This window comes from Cupressus sempervirens, chromosome 11 (assembly GCF_028749045.1).
Source record: "Cupressus sempervirens isolate cs-2001-9-10 chromosome 11, ASM2874904v1, whole genome shotgun sequence".
Classification (NCBI taxonomy): domain Eukaryota; kingdom Viridiplantae; phylum Streptophyta; class Pinopsida; order Cupressales; family Cupressaceae; genus Cupressus; species Cupressus sempervirens.
Window position 1 is genome coordinate 458,765,835 of NC_143128.1, and position 24,429 is coordinate 458,790,263.

At 34.4% G+C, this 24,429-nt stretch overlaps 1 protein-coding gene across 1 annotated transcript in view; it reads left to right on the forward strand.

Annotated features, from left to right (window-relative positions):
* The window catches only part of LOC149530377 (Thioredoxin family protein), a 162,451-nt gene that overhangs the window by 137,417 nt on the left and 605 nt on the right, over window positions 1-24,429 (forward strand). The window contains exons 10-11 of the mRNA XM_089811594.1: window positions 452-519; window positions 23,874-23,931. Coding sequence (XP_089667720.1) covers window positions 452-519; window positions 23,874-23,931 — 126 coding nt within the window. The remainder of the gene's footprint in view (window positions 1-451; window positions 520-23,873; window positions 23,932-24,429) is intronic.

The window sequence follows — 24,429 nt, forward strand, 5'->3', positions numbered from 1 at the left end:
TTTGTAAAGCTTACATTATAGTTGTAGGAATTGTGTATCTTTGTTGTTGGTGCTTTAGAACAAAATAATTTCATGGGATGGGGGCTTTTTTTATCATGTAAAAGTTGCAATTTTGAATTCAGAACAAGAAAAACTTTGTCCATCTAGTTTTTCATGTATGACAATTATAGTTCAATAGAAACATCAAACCTATTTGACACATCTTGATTAAGATGATTGAAAACATTACATTTGATGCCTTTCTTTTGTGCTTGCTTTGATGAATAGGAGATCCCTTGATTCACAATATTTCCTTTTGATGATGATATTATTTCAATTATTATTAATTTTTCAATAGGACATATAAAAATTGTTATAAGAGCTTCTTTGTCATCAAGGAGTCATTTTTGGTATATGTTCTTTATCTTTATTCCTTCAAAACGACTTTGCTAAAAGAGAATTGTGTTTGCAGGCATCTCCTTTTTGTAAGATCGTTAGGGAGACTTTGGTGGAGTTGGAAGTGCCCCACATATATCATAGGTAAATATGCCACTCCAAAGTTCTAAACAATATTCAAAGTTCCAAAAACGTAAAATAAGTCCATAAGGCAGCTTAAGAGATAATCCTCATTGGATAATTCTCAATTTTTATAAAGCAGTTGTTTTAAGCCAATATGCATGTCACTTATATGTTCATAACCACCCATTTTGCATCTCTAGGCTGTTTATTATAATTTTTTGAAAACAAGAAACTGCTATTATTACAAATATCATGAAGTTCTCGACAATTCAATTTGCATAAGTGACAATTCAATTTGCATAAGTTTTTCAATATTTTGTCCTTGTATTTATGTGATTGAAGAAGCCATAGAAATCACATTGGATAAGTTTCCCAAGAGACAATCCCTTTGTGTTAAATATATCTTGACAAGTACAATTTAAATTCGGTGGTCCAATCAATTTCTTATGTTTCTAAAGGATACTCTAAATGTCATAGGGTTCACCAATTTTCTCTCATAAGCTCAAAACTTGACGACCTTTATAAAAGTCAGAAGAATTGTTTAAGTTTTCCCTCAAATTTATAGGGTAAATGTCCTAGTAATATTTTTGGAGAAATATTTCAAAAGAACATTTTATACTAAGGTTGTATATATTTTATTGTAACTATTAATGCATATGTTGTGTTGGAATACTATAATAATGCATAAATATTCCATTACATCATAATTTAAATGGATGAATTACAAAGGGCTAATCAGATTTAAAAGGGTATAAAAGTTTTAGAGGATATTGATTCACCCCCCCTCTTAGCATCCTTCCTTTCCTAAATATTCCAACAATTTGTATGAGTTCAATGGCTATTTCTATACTTGTAATAAGTTTGGACATAAATCATAGAATTGCAAATCTCAGAAGAAGTCCAATTGGGTACCTAACAAGCAAGGTAATACAACTATTTGGGATTATAACACAAACATTACATGCACTGCATGTGGAAGGTATGGTCACATTGCTGCTAACTGTATGAGATTTCATTTTGGAGGAAGACCTGACAAATGGAGGAATATTGGAATGAAATGTCATCATTGTCACAAGGTTGGTCACTTAAGTAGAGACTATAGCTACCGAGCATCAACACCAAGGAAGAAGATACCAAAGGAAAATATGAAGTTAATGTTGATGAGATTAGTGATCAAATGGGTAGGACTTGGAAAAAGAAGACAAAAGAAAGTGGATCATCAAATGCTATAGTTGGTGGCACCTCATCCAATGTATTAGATGAAACCTCTACTACCCCAACTGAATCATGCGAAGAGGTATGGAACTGCATTAGCATTGTCATAGCTTATATCATTTCCTTGAAATAACAAAGTGATGTCCATATCATCATAATGTATGATGCAATAGGAAAACTCATGTGATATTAGACGTTAGTGCAGTTGGTGAGTCACGTCGAGTTGAGTAGTCAATGGAAGCTTAAGGTTAACCAAGAAAGTGCAGTGGATGGTATGTTTATTGTGTTAACCCAGCTGGTGATGAAAGTGTTGCTTAACCAAGCAAAGATTAGAAAAGTTAGTATGTTAACCTGTAACATCCACTTTTCCCGGGTCTTAACTAACAACTAACATATCAAAGAAACACAGTTATTACTTCATTATCATAGGAAGACAGTTATATTAGTTATGTTCATGGGAATGAGATTAATGGTTACAATCAGTTAAACAGAAATTTTATAACTAACAATTGAATACACCATCAATGAATTTACTATGGAAATTAAAATCTACATACCATGGAATTCGAAACCAAAATCAATCTAGGGATGCTTCTGTAAACACCCAAGTTAGTCCATAAATACCACTTAGGATCAAATGACGATTACCATCCAATACCACTATATTGACATCAAATGATGATTACCATTAAATACCACTTATATCAATTAGGGCATCGATTACCAATGGATCATTTAGAGCATCACATGCCATTGTATCAATCAGGATATCCATTATTATTGAATCATTTAGGGCATCACATACCATTGTATCAATTAGGGCATCTATTATCATTGGATCATTTAGGGCATCACATACCATTGTGTTTAATTAGGGCATCAATTACCATTGGATCATTTAGGTCATTAGGGCATCGATTACCAATGGATCATTTAGAGCATCACATGCCATTATATCAATTAGGGCACCATTATCATTGAATCATTTAGGGCATCACATACCATTGTATCAATTAGGGCATCTATTATCATTGGATCATTTAGGGCATCACATACCATTGTGTTAATTAGGGCATCAATTACCATTGGATCATTTAGGTCATCAGATACCACTGTATCATTTGGGCGTCAGATAACACTGTATCATTTAAGGTATCAAATACCACTGTATTGTTAGGATTAACCTCAGACAAAAATAACAGTTACATGCAAATATAACCAATACTAGAAAATAGCAAATCGCATAAAAGAGAACACAAGACACTAAGATTTAACGTGGTTCACCCAATCCCTGGGCTACGTCCACCAACAACAAGTCCAATATTATTATTATCCAGCGACTACAACTTGATTACAATCCGTAATCTCTTACAGCTCAATACTGCCGCAAGAAGCTACAATATCACCATTCATCATGACCCTAAGCCTTTTTATACAAGCTTTTGCAGCTTACAAAATTAGGGCTAGAATAATACAAAAATAGTAGCCGATGCTTTTTACAATATAAGGGAATTTTTGGCTTCGGGGGTGCTACCCCCAAAAAACCCAACAAGAGCGTTGCCCCTCGATCCCACCCTGTACTGCGACAGGGAGCGCACCTGGGGCATTGCCTCTTGACCTCGTCTTGGGGGTGCTGCCCCCAAACCCCCAAAGAAATAATCTGGAGAGAAATCACGCCAAATAAACCTCTGAGTCTGATTAGGCTCCACATCACAACATGTATCGTTTAGGACATCAAATACCACTATATCATTTGGGGCATCAGATACCTCTATTTCGTTCCTTTTCTTCTGCTAATTATGGCAATAACATAAGATTAGAAGATATGCTCATAATCATTATTCTTATAAATGAAAGGCTGAAACAACAATCCTATAGATATATTCCATATTCAGTTGGAAGGTCAACCAATCTAATTGGTTACCAATTAGATTGACGAGAAAGGTTGCTTTCATCAAAGGAAATAATTGAATTCAACTATATAAATTAATCCATCATATATTCTTCTTGTATAAATATTATGAAAGTAAAAATACGTGTTACCAATAAATGTTTGAATGCTCAACTTATCTTTATCTGATGCACGTCTTGACATCTTGTGGAGAGGAGAAACATTGTTAGGGGCTTAACCACCCAACCATGAACTTTCAACTTATCCCCACACTTTCTCTAACAAAGAAAGATCCTCCCTACCCGAAATAGACATGGAACACCTTGTCAGCCACTGAGCACCCTAGTATTTAATCACACCACTCGACAACAGAGAATGAATTGGACATACATAAGCTATTAAACGATTTTCCTTTTTAAAATAATATATAATTGTTATATCTGATTCTGATTCCATGTTATTGCAGATTTCTTTATCACCTCTTCACCTCTTCCTTGGCCATACAGCCGAGTGAGTCTCTAGTGTTTATATCTCAGAGTAAATAAACTCATTCAGTTGATCCTTAGCTAGTGTATGAAAATTACATGTTCTAGTATATAATCAGCTTTTATAACTTGAGGAAAATAATCTTAAGACTTGCAGCAATACAAATTCGATTCTGTCATACATCAATAAATATTTAAAGATGTATAGACTTGACATGAACAATTTATCTTGATTCAGCATGGGAATAACTGGCTCACTGAGAAACTATTCGGTGACACCAAACAAAGATGAAGTTCAGTATTTCATGGAGATATACCATACTGCTGTAAGTACAAATGCAGTAGTAAATTGATAAAGAAAAAGTTATATATCATTCGATTATGGAAAGTCGACCACATAACCTAGTTGTTGGAAGAAGGAAGAGCCTTGGCTGGGTGCTAACAATCCAATTATTCCACTGGAGTAATTTTGAACGCACAACTCTGAGTGATTAACAATCGTGACTTTCAGCAGAGGTAGAAAGGAGAAGGTAAGGATGTGACAAATACTGCAGAGATGAATCGAAAATAGAATAGGGAGAGAAAATCAATTCTTGATCTCGGTTTCTTACAGCTCCCAAATATATAGAGGCATTCGATTTCTCAAAGGCTTCCAAGAAGCCGTGACTTCTAAAGAAATGTTTCACCTTCTTGGATGTCGACATAATATGCTAAGTGTGCATTTCATTTTCTAGTAAAGAAAATAAATAAATAAATATGGAAAAGAACTTGAAAGGTTACAAATCAAAAGAATAATATAAACATATTTATTTACTTGCACGTAAATATATTTTTATTAAGAGGACACATTAAATGTTTATCCAAGGTTGTACCTTTTAAATATGTATATCTAAATACATGTTTTATCTTGGAAGATTTATTTTATCTTCTTGTACATGCTTTTAAATGTACGTATTAAATAGGTAAAATCTTGCATAAAACTAATACTATGATGTCACCTTTAATTTATATCTATGTGTATGTACATAAATATGTATTATAATGATGTGGTGGAAAAGTCAACCAAAACCCATTTGATGTACGCATTCATTAAGTTAAAAAGATTAATATTTTAAATGTTTATTTAATAGCGCATGCGTGTCCATTAATTGTATCTTGTTATGCAGTCGCTAGGTCCTCAACCATGCTGATTCATGATTCATACCCCTTTGCCTAGTGATGGTGATGCTCCTATGCCCAATTCTTTTCTGACAATGCTTCCACCCCTTTGACGTGCTCCCTACAAGGAAATTCTCCGCAGTTAAATCATATTACCATAACAAGTTATTAATCATAAATAATCATAACGGCTAACCACCTTTTTAATTCTATGAATTCATGATAAATAATCAACTAGCATGTTATCTTCATATGAAATCATAAAGAGCAACCATCTTACCATTTTGCAAGATTATAACGAATTTAACTATCAACTGACTTCATGTGAACCTCAACAGCTATATGAACATTTTAAATTGGGTCAAAAATTGGGATGTAACATAACCGAGGTCGTGGTACAGAGCATTTATTATGCCCTACTTGACATTGAAAGTTACTTTTCGTATAAATTCGGGTTTGAATTGTTCATTTGTTCCCCCTGCATTTTTGAGTTTGGAGAGCTATTTGTGTAAAATTGAGCAATTTGTGTACATTTTTTAAATCTAGAGCTTGAGATTGTGAATTTGTGTGGAGGTGTATTTGTCAGTATGTTAATCGAGGTCGTGGTATGGAGCATTTATTATGCCCTACCTAACATTGAAAAGTTACTTTTTGTATAAATTGGAGTTGAATTGTTCATTTGTTCACCCTTTATTTTTGAGTTTGGAGAGCTATTTGTGTAAAATTGAGCAATTTGTGTGCAGTTTTTAAATCTGGAGCTTGAGATTGTGCATTTGTGTGGTATATTTGGTGCAAAAGAAGAACAAACTGAACCTGTTTCTGTTGTATTCACCAAAACCCTAACTTTCATAATAGTGTCGAGTTCTACATCAGCAAAGTCAAGCAAGGTTAGTAAGGTCAAGTTAATTCGGAATGAAGATTGTGAGGAACCTAAATACCATTTACATCTCGAGGTTGCTGCACAAAGTGGAAACATAATAATAGAAGCATCTTCAACAATATAAAAAAACCCTCTGCATCAAATGGCTACAATTCATGAAATTTGCGATAAACACTTGTCAAGGTTTAATAAGCACAAGTATAACAAAGGTATTATTTTTATGGCATAGTGTGAGATGAGGAAGCAACTATGTTTTGGAAGAAACAGTGGTGCATGCGTGCTTTAATTGGAATAGACAACAACAAATATTGCTAATATCATAATGCTTGCGAAATTTTAGATTTCTGTTATGTGTATATGGAATCAAAGCTATCTACGAACTAACAAGTGTCAGGCACAAAAGCTGCCATTACTAATCATTAATACAAGGGCCAAGAAATCTGAATAATGGTTGGCTAAAAAATGACGTGTATGATTGCATTATGGAGAATTGTTTTTGATGAAGACAACACTAAGATAATGGTTTGTCATGGAAAAAATATGATATCCTTATGGTACTTGAAAACCACTAAGGAGGTGGTCCAGATTTCCAGAATGAAGACTATTGGGAGATGTTATTACACCTGAAGCTAATGCTTCATGAACGAAAATGAATATCCCCGAGACATCATGGAATCATGACACTGAGGTCGTGTTATGGAAATGATGAGGCAGCGTGCAGCAGAGGCAGCTGCCAATTCTAATTGATTAAATGCCCATACTGCTTGAAAGCTTGTATAGAAGTAAAACTCCCCACTCAAATATTCAAAAGATGGACTATACCAAAGTTTGGCATGAAACAAGAGATGCAAATGTATTAAAATTATCGTTGCCAAAGATAGGTTCAATATAAAATTTTAAAGCATACGAATTATATATGGAGTTGGATGTTAAAGACTCAAGGTATAACATAGTGGCAAGTTAGTTAGGAAACTATAGTTTTCGAGGAGTCTAAATGAAGACAATTAAGTTATTCAAGAATATTTATAATGCAATAGAAGTTCTTTTAAGTGAAAAGATGCGATCATTATTTTAATGAACTGTGACTTTTCGTTTGAAAGGTCATATTCTCTAAAGTAAAGGAGATATAAATAAGAACAAGAAGTCAAAAAACAAGTAACGAGTGAGAAAAATATATTATAAATGGGAGCATCAAAGAGAGAGTATAATAGGATGAAGTAAAATGTTTTTGTAGTTTTGATGTCTTAAATATTGTAACTGAAGCACAAACCATTTATATTCATATTTCAAATTTAATACAAGAGCCCTGTTTTCCTTTATCGTCTTGAAAGCTGAAGTTTAGATTATTTTGTCCAGATTTATCCCCTGTGATATTTGATTTTAAAATCAATTGTTGCAAACGACGAAGAATTTAATTTAAATACAAGTCTTTGATTATCAAAATTTGCATTTGAAATGCTATCTATCTTAATTTTGTCTAATTGGTTTTCCAAAGAAATTAAATTCCATTTGATTAAGGTTTATGTTGCCAATTGAAGCTTTAGTCTATAAAATAGTAGATGGTATAAGCACAGTTTCTTAGGGTTGTATATAAGGCTTTGGAGAAAGTTTGGCTCTATTTGCTCAAGATTGGATAAGGAACTGGTCTGCAAGAAAGTGGGTTAATGTTTGAGGTCTTGAAGTTCAATATTTCATCATATCTATAACTCAAATACTATTTTTTTCATACTAAATCATACTCATTTCATTAGTAAAATGAAAGCATTCTTATAACCTTTGTTTTGATCAAGTTTAAATTTTTTTGCCAACTTAAAGAATTCATAGAGTTTAAATTTGCTATGGAAAAGCCTTGAATCAAAGTCATAAGGGTTTAAGGAAGGTTTACCTGCCTAGGTTTAGCGAAGCTTAAAGTGTAGGAGAATTGAAGTTATTCCCCTTCGTTGGCCAAAACTGATTGAGTAATCCTATTGGAGAATTGACAAAGCTCAGGGATTTCCAATCTATGGTTTTGGGAACCAACATCATGTTTATTACAACTTGCTTGATGTCTTTGGTGATTATCAATGGATGGAAGAAAAACATTCTCACTATATTATCATTCTTGATCTTTTTTGGATCTATTAAGCTCTTATACATTTCAACATGCCTGTAAAAAATTCTTGAGGGTAGTTAGGAGTTATGACTTATTCTCTAAACATCTGTACTTGTTTGATGATCTGAGGATTTTGGTTAGTTAAAGTCGAGTTTGTGAGAGGCATTGAAGTATCGAACATTAAGAGACGCATCTCAATCTGTGTTCAATATTTTGAAAGGTATTTATATGTATCTCTACATATGAGAAATGTCTAAGTATGCAGAGTCAATGATATGAAGACAGATATATGATAGCAATGATATATTATATTTTTGTTGAGATTGTATGAGTGTTCAAAAAGAATATGTGATAGTTGATTGTATTTATATCGTAATTTTTTTCCAAAGAAGTACTAAGTTCGAACTTCAGATATTAGGAGTATAGTACTTTAGAGAATCAAAATTGATTTAAATTTTAAACGCAAGTTTGTGATGTTTTAGTTTACGGTAAAAGCAGGTTTTGAAGGGACCCCGAAACCCTTTAACAAAAAGCAGAAAGATAAAACATTATAGCCCAACCAGGTAAAACCTGCAACAAACTGTAGAACAGTATCAAAATCAGGTTTTACAGGGACCTGAAACCATTAGAAGAGTCCAAGAACAAACTAACCCAGGTTTTACAGGGACCTGGAACCACAAACAGTCAAAACAAAAAAAACCAAAAACCAGGACCGGATACCCCAACCAGTAACCAGACCAGATAGAAACTAAACTAGGGAATCTGACCCAGAGCCACAATTGCAGCTCCAAGATCATTTTAGCAGCTTCCTTACCAATTGCTGCAGTCTCTTGAATGGTCTCAGCAGCCGAAGCAGCAACAACTTTCATTGCACTCTTCCTCGAGCTCTACCTTGTTCTTTTGCTCGGACCCTTAGCCGAAGTGATATCTTCATTAGCCCTTTTGCCCAGGCTTGCAGCGGCCGCACATATACTCGAGGTGACTTGTTCCATCTTAGTGCCACTCTCCTTGATTAGCATTCTGAGGTTCTGCTCATAGTTGTTAAGTTTATTAGGGATGTCTCCCATCTGCCCTTCCAGTTGGCTAAGTTTGACATTGATAGTATCCAGGTTATGTTGGAGAATTTCCACCTTTTTCTTCAAACCCATAATTTCATTGTAGATCCAGGAATCTACTTTGAGCATGGTGTCAACTTTATCCTTTGCAGAATGCAGGAAGGTGAGCATGGTATCCCTCTACCAATCGATATAGTTAATATAGATATCCTCTACCAATCGAGGTGCATACATACACAGAGAGTCGTGCTAAGTGAGGGAACTAGATGTTCTACGGGTACATAAAATGAAAGGACACTCAAGTTTTTGAAATTGACATTTCCAACAATTGCATAAATGACTTGACTTCAAACAAATGATTGAGGAGATGACTGCTGTGGTTGGTGGATTTTGTATTGGTGATTTTATCCTGTCCCTCAATTTTCTTGACTTACAAGGAATTCGTCATCGGATGTAGGCTTGAAGTTTCATACCCAGGATTAACAGAAATGCAAGCACGTGCTATTCTTGAAGAAACTTCACAAGAAACCAACAATGGGATTAGAAGCAAAGTAAGAAGAAAGTGGCTCATCATGAAGATGGCTTCAATGCACTCCTAAAAGGGCAAGAAAAAATATCCCAGAGGCAAGAAAAAATGACGCAAATACTAAAACAGATGATGTAGAACTTAACCAACACAGTCAATCACAGTACAATCGTGCCGAATAATGTTGGAGAAGGGAGAAATTTAGATAAGCTCCAAACAAAGAAATTGCATGGGTGACAAATCGCTTATGAGCTCCATTTGGTTTCTTGAATCGGCAATTAAGATTTATGGTTATTAGAAATATAAAATGAAGCTATCGCAACTATAAAATTTATCAATACAATTCATATGAAGATAGCAATTATCAAAGAAATAATATAATACCTAAAAAGGTGCTACTAATACTGGTCAAAGAATATTAAATAAAATAAGTGGGGGCAATTTTGATTAAGGCAAGCTTAATTTGTTTTTGAGGGTATGTAAGCTTTTAATATGAGAAGTCAAGTCACATGCTTCAAATAAAAGGATATAAATAGAAGAAGTATTATGTAAAAAGAAGAAAAACATTTGGAAAAAGATATTATAAGGAGCATCAACGAGAGATAATAAAGAGATGAAGTAATTTCTTTTTGCAGTTTTGATGTATTAAATATTGCAACTGAAGCACATATCATTTATATTCATTTTTCAAATTTAATGCAAGAGCCCTATTTTCGTTTATTCATCTTGAAAATTGAAGTTCAAACTATTTTGTCCAGATTTATTCCCAGCGATATTTGATTTTAAAATCAATTGCTGCTAACAGCGAAGAATTTAATTTAAATACAAGTCTTTGATTATCAAAATTTGCATATGAAACGTGGTCTATGTTAATTTTGTCTAATTGATTTTCCAAAGAAATTAAATTCCATTAGACTAAGGTTTGTGTTGCCAATTGAAGCTTGAATTTATAAAGTAGTAGATGGTATAAGCATTGTCTCTTAGGGTTGTATATAAGGGTTTGGAGAAAGTTTGACTCTATTTGCCCAAGGCTAGACAAGGAACTGGTCTGCAGTTTATGTTGTGAAAGTGGGTTAATTTCTGAAGTTTAAAAGTTCAATATTCAGTCATATCTATAACTCATAAAAACCATTATTTTTGTTTAAATCATACCAATTTCAAGTCAAAATATCAAAGTATTCATATAACTTTTATTTTAATTGAGCTTAAGGATTTTGCCAACTTAAGGAGTCACAAAGTTTAAAGTCACTATAGAAAAGCTTTGAACTAGGTGATCAAGGTTTAAGGTGAAGGTATACCCGCCTAGGTTTAGCAAAGCCTAAAGTGCAGGGGAATTGAGGTTATTCTCGTTTGTTGGCCAAAACTGATTGAGTAATCCTATTGGAGAATCGGCAGAGCTCTTGGATTTCCAATCTGTGGTTTTGGGAAGTAACATGCTCCTTAAACTTTTCAATTTTATGCTCAACCAATCTTTTGGAGAATTCATATATAGCAGGTGATACAACATGTTCCTTCCTCCAAATGGCCATCAAATCCAATTGAAACTGTTTGCATATGTCATTGTTTTCATCTAGGATTAAGGATACAATAGCGTGCATGCAAGCCTTCACATTGTTTGGATGATACTCTCCCTGGTTTCAGCCAAGAAGCATTGAAACATATGAAGCATCAAATCATTACATTCAAGGTCGAACATAATGGAAAATGATCTGACCTTTGTCATAGTGTCTAAGATCTTAACCCTCTTAAACTTGGCAGGGCCTTTGTCATCATGTGACCTTTGAAAGCTTTTCACAATCAATTGTAGAACTTCTGTTGGTACATCATCATAATAGGCTTCTATAGGTGTTGTTATCCGAGTAATCTCACTGAACCATGAAGCCAATGCAAACCCAACATGTCTATGTGGATGATCCATAAAATTTTGCTGAATGAAGGCGAGCATTAAGGGCTGCAAGGTCCAATTAAGAAGCCTACAATCTGCCTGGTCTACTTTGGGTAAACTCTTTTCCAATTCTTCCAACTTAGAAAGAAGAGCATCCATTGACTTCATGGATTCCAATTGCAAGGCAATTATGTACAGCAAGTTGCCCACTTCCTGTTCTTTCTGCAAGTTCCATAGCTAATGGCCATTGAATTCCTTCGAGAAGAGTTTATTTTTTATATTTTCCATTTCGTGCACTCCGTAATAGACTCCTCTATTTGCTGCAGAAGCAATCCAGTAGTAACAATGTCTTAAGAAGACAGTTGACACTAACTTATAATCATTCATTCTAACTAATCATAGCTCTGTTCAGGGATGCTAATTGGTCTCTAATGCCTTCATGAAATTAAGATTGAAATTTGTCGCTTGCACAGAGCTCTTTCCTGGACTCAATACTAACTGAAAATAGTTGAATTTGATAATGTTTGCAAGTGTTGGCATACTGGACTCATATTTGCAAATCTGGTTTCAACCAGGAACCTGGCTATGTTCCCCTCTAAACTGCCCTGTAATATCGCCGTGGGTCCTAATACTAGAAATTTTCTGAATAACTGAAAACTCTATTGCAGCTGTATTATTTTGTAGCAAAACAAAATTTTGTGATTCCACCAGTTTTTGGACAATAGAACAAATTTAACATACAGGCCTTTTCATTCACTTGAAACTAAAGGACAATTACAATAGTTCATGAAGCACATCATGATATTTGGTAGCATTACAAACTAACATCTTCCAACCCCGAGGGATATCATTATAATTCACAGAGCCTTAGAGTACTTCCCACTTGGAGCCATAATAGACTTCACATCATGTCAAGGAAGGATGAACACTTAATCTTAAATGCAATAATCTCACTATCAAAGTCTTCAATAACAACGAACCGATACTGCAGATGCACCTGTAGTAATTCCTCCACACCAAACAAAATGAAATGGGAGCTTTCGCAATATCAATCTCCTCGCATGTCTCAGCTTCCACCTCAATAGTAAAATCTTGTAAACACCAATCCTGGAACCCATCCAAAACCTCCTCGGAATCATCAGCTGATACCTGACAAGGGATATCATAACTGGTGTAGCTTATAGCATCATCAAATGGATCATCAGATGTGTCCATACTATCTACATCCACATTTCCTGACTCCATTGTAATACCTAGATCACCAACATCACAGCTGGGTGATTCCATACGTGCCTCTGTCCCACCTAAGGAAGCAACTGTCTCTTGCATTGGAGCAACACTATGATAGCTGACATATAAGTCTCCAATAAGAACTCCCTCCTCAAGAGAGTCTGAATAGTTTGTGACAACTACAACATCAACTGCCTCTGAACTAACTGTAGTGACTACTTTGGGAGCCTCAACCTGCTGAAGCTCAGTGTTGCTGTCCACCCAGGGCACTGACACATCCACATGTCCTTGCAAAATAAGTCCATCAACATTGCGGATAGGACTAGCAGGTGTCATACTAAATATAGGTACATTTGCATCATGGACACCTGTCGGGGAAAACTCAAGCTTCCTTCCCTGCAACCTCGATGTCGGCCTTCTAAAGGTGGAAACCATATACCTCGCTGCCCTCTCAATTGTCTTAGGATCCGACAAGCTCTCTGCCAACCTCTATTGATGAAGCTTAAGTTTTTCTATGCTCTCCTACAAAGCATTTATTTTTGTGCTAATTTCCTCATTACTCCACCAACTTCTAGAATTGCCAATCCTCCTATGTCTATCCATGGCTAGAAAATGCTAGAATGCTGGTCACTCCAGATGCAATAGAAAATCTGAAAATAAAATAACTTTCCTATCCCACAGGATGGCAGGAAACTGCTCTAATACCACTGTAATAACCCTGTCTGGTTATAGCTAAATCAAGCATCAATTTCTTTCACATTTCAATGGTTTGACATTTTGTCAAACACTTGGCAAGCAACCCAATTATCACTGCGTATATGATGTCTTAAATTTTCAAACACAATATCAGGATGTACAACAAACTGATCACAAATTTATTTAATTTTGGCCTTATAAGTTTTGCATAAATAAATACCAAACATCAATAAACAATTGTGAAATGATTCACACCGGCCTTTGAATTCATTCATTGACAAACCATACATCAATATAATGAAAAGCAAATGTCATTATTGGCTGATTGCTAGAATTTGTAGCCAGCCTGTTATACTTTCAAACTATGTAATATAAATTGAATTTTACAAATTAAGGACCTGGTCTTTGCCGTAGAATGTAATGACAAAGTCAAACTGAAAGTTGCCTAGTCCAATTTCAGTCTGGCGTTCACAATCCACCCTTACAAATGCTGCCCAAAACTGATATAGAAATCACGCCAAATACAAAAACCCTTGGCATTCAAGTTGTAAATCCAACACACTAATTCTGATGCAAATCAAACAAACTGGGATATCCAAAATTACCAAACTCCAATCTGTATACTAAGCCCTCGCCCAACAATAGAGCTAATTGAAAATCGATTAAAACTAAACTCTTCAGCAAGCCAATTGCTTCTCAGACATAGTAGACACGGTATGAGAAGTCTCTTCAATTTAGATTGAAATTTAAATCAATGTGACTTAACCTTAGTAGTGGATTGATGCACAAACTCAGTCTCAAACCCTTATACTTCAGCAAGGGCACATAAAACTAAAACTTCAGGAAATGTCACAAAGACGACAAAACAAAATAAGATAATCAAATGATTGGATGCTTTTCTCATCAAATGTCCTCATATTTATAATCTCCAAATGGTACTAGTTTCCCAAAAGAATTCCACTTAAGAAGCTTCCTCTACACAACATTAAAATATAATAAAATGCCATTAATATAATTTATTAATTGCTTTTGGCTCCAAAAATGACCTTTTCCACCATAACTTAATATTTTGACAGGCAAGGCCACTGTGTCTTGTTCCCATGATTTAAAACTTTTCATCCCAATTCCAACAAGCTATGATACTAAGGTGACCAATAAATGAGACCAACACAAATAACAACCTCGACGTATTTAGAATCACCAAATGGAAATCTGACAACACTACAGTGATCTTGATGATGAAAGATGATGAATGAACCTAATGGGATGATTTACTATAAATAGACACTCCCTCCAAGATTCTTGGAGCCCAAACTTGAAGCCCAAAATAAAACTTAAGAGCATCACCGAACTCCTCTAACTCAACTGAGCTCATTGGAATGAACAATTTTACTTACTATTAATATTAAGTCCCTCAAATGGAGCCAAAACACACCATAGGTTGCTGGAAAGCCTATAACCGCACAACTAAGACCCTCAAATTCCACTGTTCGCTCACAAGGGTTGCGATGGTGAATGACCTAGCCAATTGCAAGAACCTGCTAAAAATGGGGCCATTACAAACCTTTGAGTTCCCTTTTTAAGAAAATCATCTTACAAGAGATATATTGCATTGTAGATCCTTGAGAAGGATTTGTCCATTAATTAGCAATACAATCCCGAAGATTAGGTTGGGAGGTCCACATGATCTCAAGGCAGAAGGGGAGGACCAAGAAAGGGCTAATGAGACTACTAAAGCAAGATAGTATTATGATAAAAAACCATTCTAGAGAGGGAGGAAAGAGAAGCATTGCAGCCCAAGTCCCAACCAACAGAGGCAAGGATTCTATCCATTTTGACTTGTACGAGGTGGTTTCGCTTCCTATTGTTGTAACAAGTAAACAGGGGCACTCCAAATCTAATTCAAGGAGGCCAGAACTGCTAATGAAGCCAAACAAGTCATTCATGTTGTTGATGCAACACTCAAACCTGCCAACTTTCCAGAGGGGAAGAGAGTGGAATTGTAAGTCTCCAATCATCATGAATAAAACATTTATGTCCACCATGCAAAGCTAAGAGAGTATGGAGCTCATTCTAAAGAGCCTTTACTGGAATTAGGAGTACAAATGTTGAAAATAAACCAATAAAGGTTATCCTGCTTAAAAGAGACAACAAGATAGGAATCGAAGAAAACAAAGGCTTCCCTAGAGATCTTGTTAGGATCCTATATAGTGGCAATGCCACTAGAGGCACCACCCGCTTCACCGTATTAAAAATGACCCCTTAGCCAAATTCTAGAAGCAACAAAGGTCATTTTCGGTTGAATGAGGAGGATATCAATCTTTTGGTCTGAGATGCATTGTTTTAAAGCATATTTCTTTTGGAAGCTATTGAGTCCCCTCAAATTCTAGGAGAGGCACTTCATCTTTTATCATGTTGAGTAGAATCAAGGGTAGATTGTCTCCCATTAACAATATCCTTGCTTCTAGCTTTCAATCTTGCTTGTCTTTCAAAGGGTCTTCCCATTCTATTTTCTGAACCCACATTAATCTTCTTGTTTCAAGTTTTTCTTTTTTGGGTTTGCCATTCATCCTTGTCCTTTTTAGACGAGGGTGGAGTAATTTTTCCCAAAGGAATGGAAATAATTAGTTTAGAGATATCTAGATACACAACCTCACTGACAGGGTGATGGGAGCTTAGATCGGGAGAGATGAGTTAACTATCAAGCAAAGAAGTGGAACTATTGGAAGGGTCACAACTTTGAGACCATATGAACAATCAAAATAGAAGCATCTCGGGAAGAGTGGTCAGTTGTAGGAGAGAAGAGTAGAGTTGATTCTCTGTAGCAACCAAAGATATGTGGTTGGAAACAATAGGGGAAAGGTCATGTTTCTAAAGGAGAGGAGGAATTTTTTCTTGCTCAAGAGAAACATTCGTAGCCATAAGCACACAACTTGAAGATTTTAGTAGTTCAATTACATCCTTAATGAAGGTTTAATCTTCTAACCCATCACGGGTTTTTATTTGGGCGTCCGTAGCATCCTCCACAGATTTGGCCATTGCAAATAGAGAGGCATTTCTCCTTCAGCTTTAGGTCCTTAGGAGTAGGGGCTTTGAACTCAGTAATGGTGTGGCTGCACTTAGCACACCTTTGGAAGTAGAGGGAAGCATTCTCATAGACAATAGCTTGAGTCCATTTTCCCCATTTGGAATTTAAGGAAATGAAATTAGGGAGAGATTTACTGATAGCAAAATTCACACATAAATGTGCAAAACACTAACCTTGGCTTAGCAAGAGTGATAGAGTCTCTAATCGAATGGAAAATTTGTTTATCTTAGAACTCAAGTGGGAGGCCAGGCAACTAGACCCAAACTAAAGCCATCTTGTTTAGCTCTGCAAAGGGATCAAAATGAGGCTTCCACTTAGACACAGTAAGGGAATGTTTTCCAAGGGCCCAAGCACGAGATAGGGAAAACATGAGGTCTTCATCTAAGGTGAATCTAAACAGGAAAAGACCTCTTGGCATAGCTGAGACAAAAACACTTCCCTTAAGCTTTCATCTGTCACAAACCCACTTCCAGACATGTCAATGGCGGGTTTGAAGGAAAAAAAAGCCTCCAATTAGATCAAAATGCATTGTTGAGACAATTTTATCCATCACAAATCTAGAAGGCAGTTTTGTTCCCACTTCTATAAAAGAAACCTCTAGGAGGAAGAAATTAAGGGAGTTGATGGCATTGTTGTACATCCCCACAAGGGCACCCTTCGAATCCATCTTGGGGGACTCTTTGGTAGGAGAACATGATTGATGTTGGTGGAGGGAGCCTCAACACCACCCATATCAAATGTGGATACTAAAAAAGGATCAAAATTTTTCTCCCCAATTGAGGCATTAGCAAACACCCCATGTGCCTTAGCTGAGGGAATGTTGTCTGTAGGGGGGGTGTCAGGATGTGGGGAGGAAGAATCCCTGTAGGGCTTGCTACTATGAACGAGCTCAGTTTGGAAACGCATGGGAAAGAGCAGAGAGTTGCAGAGCTTTACTTAGAATTTAGAACTTGTTTCATGCACCCTTTTATTTTAAAGACACAATATCATAATTAAATAGAAGCTAGTTGATCACATACACAAGTATACATTGATGACATAAGTATGAACATAAATTTTAGTTAAAGGAAATAATACACGCAAATGTAAATATTGTCGAATGTGCACATAATCAAAAAGAGATTTGTCCCTTTGAAAAAAGAAATTGGTCTCTCTTACTGGGGTGGTGGTTGTAATACCCCTAAATTGGCACATCGGTTTTTTGAACGAACTTCAATTTATCAATATTACTTAAAAGTCCTATTGTACTAAGCAATTCTAATTTTGATAATCTCTACTCGACCTAAGTATCAAATGTAGAAAATCATTAATCTGTATTAATCACTTACTTTACTTAATTCCTAAATATTAATTGAATTAGCTAAATTAAACCTATTAATTGAATTAATTTAATTATAAGTCCTAAGTATTTTAATTAAATTAAATCTACCCCTTAGCTAATACACATAAAGAAGGAATTAAAATACTCTGGTTTAATTAAATATATGTCATGCTTATTGAAACTAATAATTTATTTAATTTGAATATCTAATTATGACCACATGTTTGAATGGATCAATATCCTTTCCTGTTTCATCTCACATGAAAAAGGAATTAATAATATTTATTAATTCAAATATGTCCTCATAATTGTTGAAACTAATTAATTAATTAATTAAAAAATCTAATTATGAGCACATATTTGAATGGATCATTGTTATCTCCTATTTCCTCTCCTTCAACTCCATCAAAAATGGAGGACTCAATCTTATCTTCAATTAGGACCGTACACTCAAATCGATTTTGACCGTTGATCAAATTTTTGGATTCTATATAAGAAGCCTTCAACCTCTCATTTTGGAGGAGGCACATGAAAAGTATCGAATTAATGCCAATTTGATTACTCAAGTGCCTTGCATTCGAATTTGCTCTTGCTTTCATATGCTCATCATTTAGTTTGAAATGCATTCATATAGTTGTTACTTTCCCTTGTTCTTAGATTAATTTCAATTCCGTTTAGATTAATCTTTATATATTTGCATTCAAAAAACATCAAAAATATAGATTAGATTGCATTTGCATGCTTTCAAATCTTTTGTACTAGTTTGGTCTGGTTGCTGATCTTTCAATCTTGAGAGTGAATAGAAAAACTCTATCTAGTTAGAAGGCAACAAATCGCTTTGTTTAGTCATACCGAATGGGCAATCCCATGCTCATTTTAGGATGTTTCTGACATGTAAAGATCATGTTGAAGTGTGTGTGGATTTAGAGGACCATAATTAGCACTCACAGTGGTTAGTGGGGATTGTTATCTAGTAGGTTAGTGCCTGCAAACTCTGTAATCTGGATTGGTGTCTCTAGTGTGTTAGTGCTTGCAAATTTTATATGACCTCTTTATTAATTTTGTGAGGCTGGATTTGGACAAAAGATCCAAGCAACGCTTAAACTGCAATTTCCTTTCGAAAGAGTTTCCACGTAAATCTGTTTTTTCTCTTCTGCGTATTTGCTGTTATTCCAATTATTATTGTTATTTTTGTTATAGGTGTGAAGTTTTAATAAAGTAAAAAGATAATTATTTTTGACATCAATATGTCAAACCATACTCCATTATTGATTGTCAAGATGTACAGAACAAATGGTAGATTGTGGGCCCACTTGGTGTACTAAATAGAAAGAAATAAAAAGTTAAATTGGAAAATGTGAGCCAAACAAGGAAGAATAAATCAAATGAATGACAAAAATGAAGTGTTAAAGAGTATGAATACATTATATTCTAAATATTGAAAGTGTTTGAACATTGTGTTTATTAGTATTAATAAAAAATCACACTCTAATTAATTTTTTTAAAAAATTGACATAAAACAAGTTATTATAACTACTGTCTTAATGAATTACAATGAAAACTATAAAAATAACTTCAAAGCTAAATATCTATGGGTTTGACCCTTTCTGGTTGTACAAGGGTTTGAATCCTTTTAAACTTCTATTTTTTTAAATCAAAAATTTAGAGCTAAGTATCTATAAGAAATATTAATAGATAAAGAACTAAAATTTCAAAATCATTAAGAAAATGATAGTGTATGAGACTTCTTGACAAAAGCCTAAATAAAAACACAATTACTAAAACCGCTAACATATATTGCTCGAGATCAAAGTCAAATCCAAGAAAATAACATGATTAAGTATACTCGTTGAGAAATAACTATTACAGGTATACAAAATCATATAAAAATGACTAGTTATTTTGTTTTGAATTTATTCCTAGCATTGCTTTTCATTCAGTAAATTTGAATAGCTGGAATATTTGTTGAATCTTCATGTTATATTAAAATTTGAATTTCTGTACTTTATTAGATTGTTTTCATTAATATCCTCAAAAATGATTTGAATATTCGTGCCTTGCTCTGTGTTTGACCTCTGACTTTCCTAGGATATATATTCCATTGTTTTAGGCCAGCATACTGTTAGGGATCTTCGATTGTTGAACTTGAGTGAGATCTTAGCTTTTCCTGAAGGATTATTGGTTTCTTGTCTGCAGTGTTATCCTTTAAGTTTTAACCCTTTTAGCCTATGGTTAGATTTGTGCATTGCAGCCGTGTTTGTGACTCTAATAGCATTATCCATATGTATTTCCTCAGCACCTTAAGTGCTAAATAGTTTTGAGTTGGAATATATGCCATTTCTTTATGATGTGCAAAGGTGAATACATTTAGACTTATTTCATTCCTTGAAATTTTCTCTCTGATTAGACAAATTGTGATCTTACTGTTGCTTCCCAAAAACACAGATTGAAATCCTACAAGCCTTGCCAACTCGATATTGGGATATCCACCCAGTTATGACCAACTTTACATGACCGATCAATTCAATTCAAGTCTTCTGCACTTCTCGCTCGGCAAGGCCAAGGCGGGAATACCTAATTCCGAACAAATCACTCAAGTCCTAGATACTTTAAGCATATTGATTAGAATGTGAATGCAACAAAAGCTTCCCAAATGGCAAGAAGTATAGAAAACTTTTAAAACTTGCAAATAATGAATTAAGAATAATAAATGTATATATGAATGTTTTTAAAATAAGAATAATTATGGTTTAATACAACAAATAAATATACTAATTCTTTAAAGAAAAGATGTCAAGAAATTGCCAACGTATGGATTATGAATCATGAATAATATAAAGACTAGTGCCAGAATTTAAAGGGCAAACATAGTCAATATTATAAGTTATTACGTACAACTTTATAAAGTTTTATGCACCTTAACTATAAACAATTTAGTAATCAAACGCAACGGATCAAATATATGGATGCAATTTTAAAACACTTTAGAATGCACTTTAACTCCTATGGAGACACATAAGGAAACAATTAAATATTTCACAATATCTATGATGATTGGATTTAAAATGCTATAATTGACTCTATCCACTTATCTATCATAAAAAATATTTATAGAATTTAAAAATAATTATGAAGGACACGCCTTAATAATATTTCCACTTTAGAAGTTAAAATAAAAATCTTGCTTACTGATTATGCCGGAAATAAAATTGCAAGATAATCCATTCAATGCAAATTTATCCTAGAATCTACATAAAGATGTATCCAGTAATCCAAATCCACAAATTTTGCTCAATCATTCAATCTTCGTCAATAGAAAAACATAATATATCATTCAATCTTCGTCAATAGAAAAACATAATATATCAAATGTGCAATAATAGCTTAAATATGTAAAATTTGGAGGAAATTGTATATGAATATGACTCTTCCCTCTTGCTATTCAAGCAGTCTTATTTATAGATACATGAGAGGATATAAAAACTACTTTCAAACCAGTGCCCCCTTTCATGACAGACCAATCGGTTACCATTATCATAATAATGTTTGTTTTATACTCACCAAGGAGAAATAAAACTATGAACTATTAGAATATAATACCAATACTAAAATCTGGTAGCGTTCAAAGCATATAATTTTGTTCGCTCATCTTAATTCTCAATTGTTTACTTCAGGGTAACGTCTAAGCTTCTTCCGTATATTATAATTTTGGGGGAGTTTGGGACATCTTCTTTGCCGGAAATAACAGATAAACATGACGAGATCATGTTGGCATCTCCATTCCGCGTATATCTTCGAACTTACACCCGCCATCCATGTTACACTGTCGACATCATCCCTCCGCGCGCGTTCCTACAACAAACACAAAGGAGTATTAGTCATTGAAACAGGTCTTAGATTTGCTGCTCCTCCATCGTGCAGTCCCAAATATCTCCCCTTCTCAAGAAGCGCTATGAAGACTGGGAGACAAATCCTGCATACTTGTCTAACATTGTTCATTTACGGCATGAAAAATTTGATCTTTATCGGGTCCACATGTTTCTCTTATCATTCTGGAATGTCTGTCAGTTTTATACGTAATAATACTTCTGCAAAGATCGTCGTCCTCATAATCACTGATTATCTGCTTGCATGAACTCTGACCGGCGCTTCCTCAGAATTTCAAATTAATCGCGAACTTTTAATTCATGTGCATTATTGTCGAAGTCAATCACAAATGCTTTTAACATCTTCTGATTTCTCGGTTAAGGTACTTCTTGTCATGCTTAACGTATCTGTATGCTGAATATTCAAATTCAATATCATCTTATACTTCGCCACCCACAGATTCTCGAAAAAAGAAAATATCTCCTGTCGCAAATCACGTGTCATATGTGAGAATAGTAATGAAATTGCTATTCGGAGGTGCCCCAATTTTAATTACCATCTTCAATTCCTCTTGTCGTGCACCATTAATATAATCATATTTCTCCTTATAACTTCAATCGAAAACCCCGCTGGTGATACACATCGCTCATTTTGCTAAACGACTTCCTAGTTTACTGAGACGTATCTCTGATATCGCTCACTTCATTAGTCATTAGCTTTTATATAGATTTACTCTTCCCAATAATCAATTACAATACTATCATGTGAGATTGTATCAATCATTTGTTCTGTACAATATCCAGAAGTGCGTGATCTGGGATTAACATTTTGTCCACAAAATACATATGTGAACTCCTAACTCAGCAGGATCTGGTGATGAAGTTTGTATAAAAAATATTTGGCTTGAAATATTTTGGAGTCTTCTATGCCATCCGTACTATTTTCATTTGTATGCTTTTAAATACCATCTGCTGAATCTGGAATATGGTTTTCATGAAAATCTGATGAGTAGACAGACTTTTATTTTACCTTCCTTGTAAAACTCATGATTCCAGAATGTTCCTTCGATATACTGAAAAAGATCTCATTGAAATGGTGCTGGCAATTCATTAGTAAGTATAGTTTCCATGATTAGGCCCAGGTATATTAAGTAGATAACAAATGCAAGGATATCTGAAATCAGTAATATTATTTCAATCTTCTACACAAATGGAAGATTCAAACCATCGAGCTCTCCGTTGCCTAGGTTCAGCATATTTATACCAATTGTGATTGTGTAGTTCAAAGCATTCATAAACCAAGAGGTAAATAAATGTGTGCCAGGAATGGCTTTTCTGTAGTAACTCCAGCCTGTCCCTGTATTTCAAATTTCTGAGTAACCACAGTAACTGCCTGTTTGGAATCTTTGCCCAAGCATACTCAGATCCTGTACTTCATATCCTGGAATCTCCAATGATGCATCTACAGATCTTTTTGAATAACATATTTTACCAGGTTTGCATTTTCCAACAGTACTATCTACAAAATGAAGACATGGAAAAGTAAGTTGCATTGCTTGAATAACATAGTAATTTATATGAAGACTGAGATCAATTTATTATGAAATTGTGACCTAACGACATGGGATAAGACCCGTAAATTTCCTTTTATCCTAATGGCGATATGATGGTAAAAAATAAGAAACAATAAGAAAAGAGGGTAAAAATTGGGGATCCTAATTTCAAAATTTGGGTTCCATCACTTACAACACCTGAATTTAGCACAATTCAATTAAACTTCAATTCCCTATTGCTGGGAGATACTGAAGCCAAGCAGTTTTAGATTGTGTTTATTCTATTCGGAAATATTATATTTGTGACTTGTTTATTGAAATTAGAAAAGTGTATGTTGAGGTGGTATATAGACTAGCAAAGCACACAAGAACCATTTTATAGATGAAAGAGAGTGTCAACTCTATGAAACTCACTCTTGGTTATTGGTACTCAGCTCTGCACGAGGAAGTCCGCATCGGCAGAGCCTTTTTGAGAGAACCGGACATTTTCAGGTCTGTTTGTATTCTATTATTTTTAACTTGATCCTTAAACGCCTTTTTCTTTTTATTAAAGAAAAATATTATCAGTTTTTCGAATCTTTAGTTTGGTGATATTTGTGGACTGAACTTATAAATTTTGTTCTTCATTTTTAGTTATGTCATTTTGATGATGGGTCATGGAATATGATATGAAATGTTAATAAAAGGAAAGGTTTACAAAGTTAATTTTTTAATGTTCGATTATGTCATCTGATGATGAAATACAAAGTAAAATATGATATAAAATATTGAAGAAAACAAAAAATTACATAATCAATTTGACATATATAATATATCAGCTTACTTACATTATGAATTGCCGAATTTTCATCTTTAATTTCAAATCTTAGTTTGTTGGTTGTACTTTTTATGATTGTTTACAAAACTTCAGGTTTAAGCTAGCTTGTGCAATTTTGCTAGTATTCCATCTATAATATTCCAATAAGGGATTTTTTTATATGTTTAAGACTT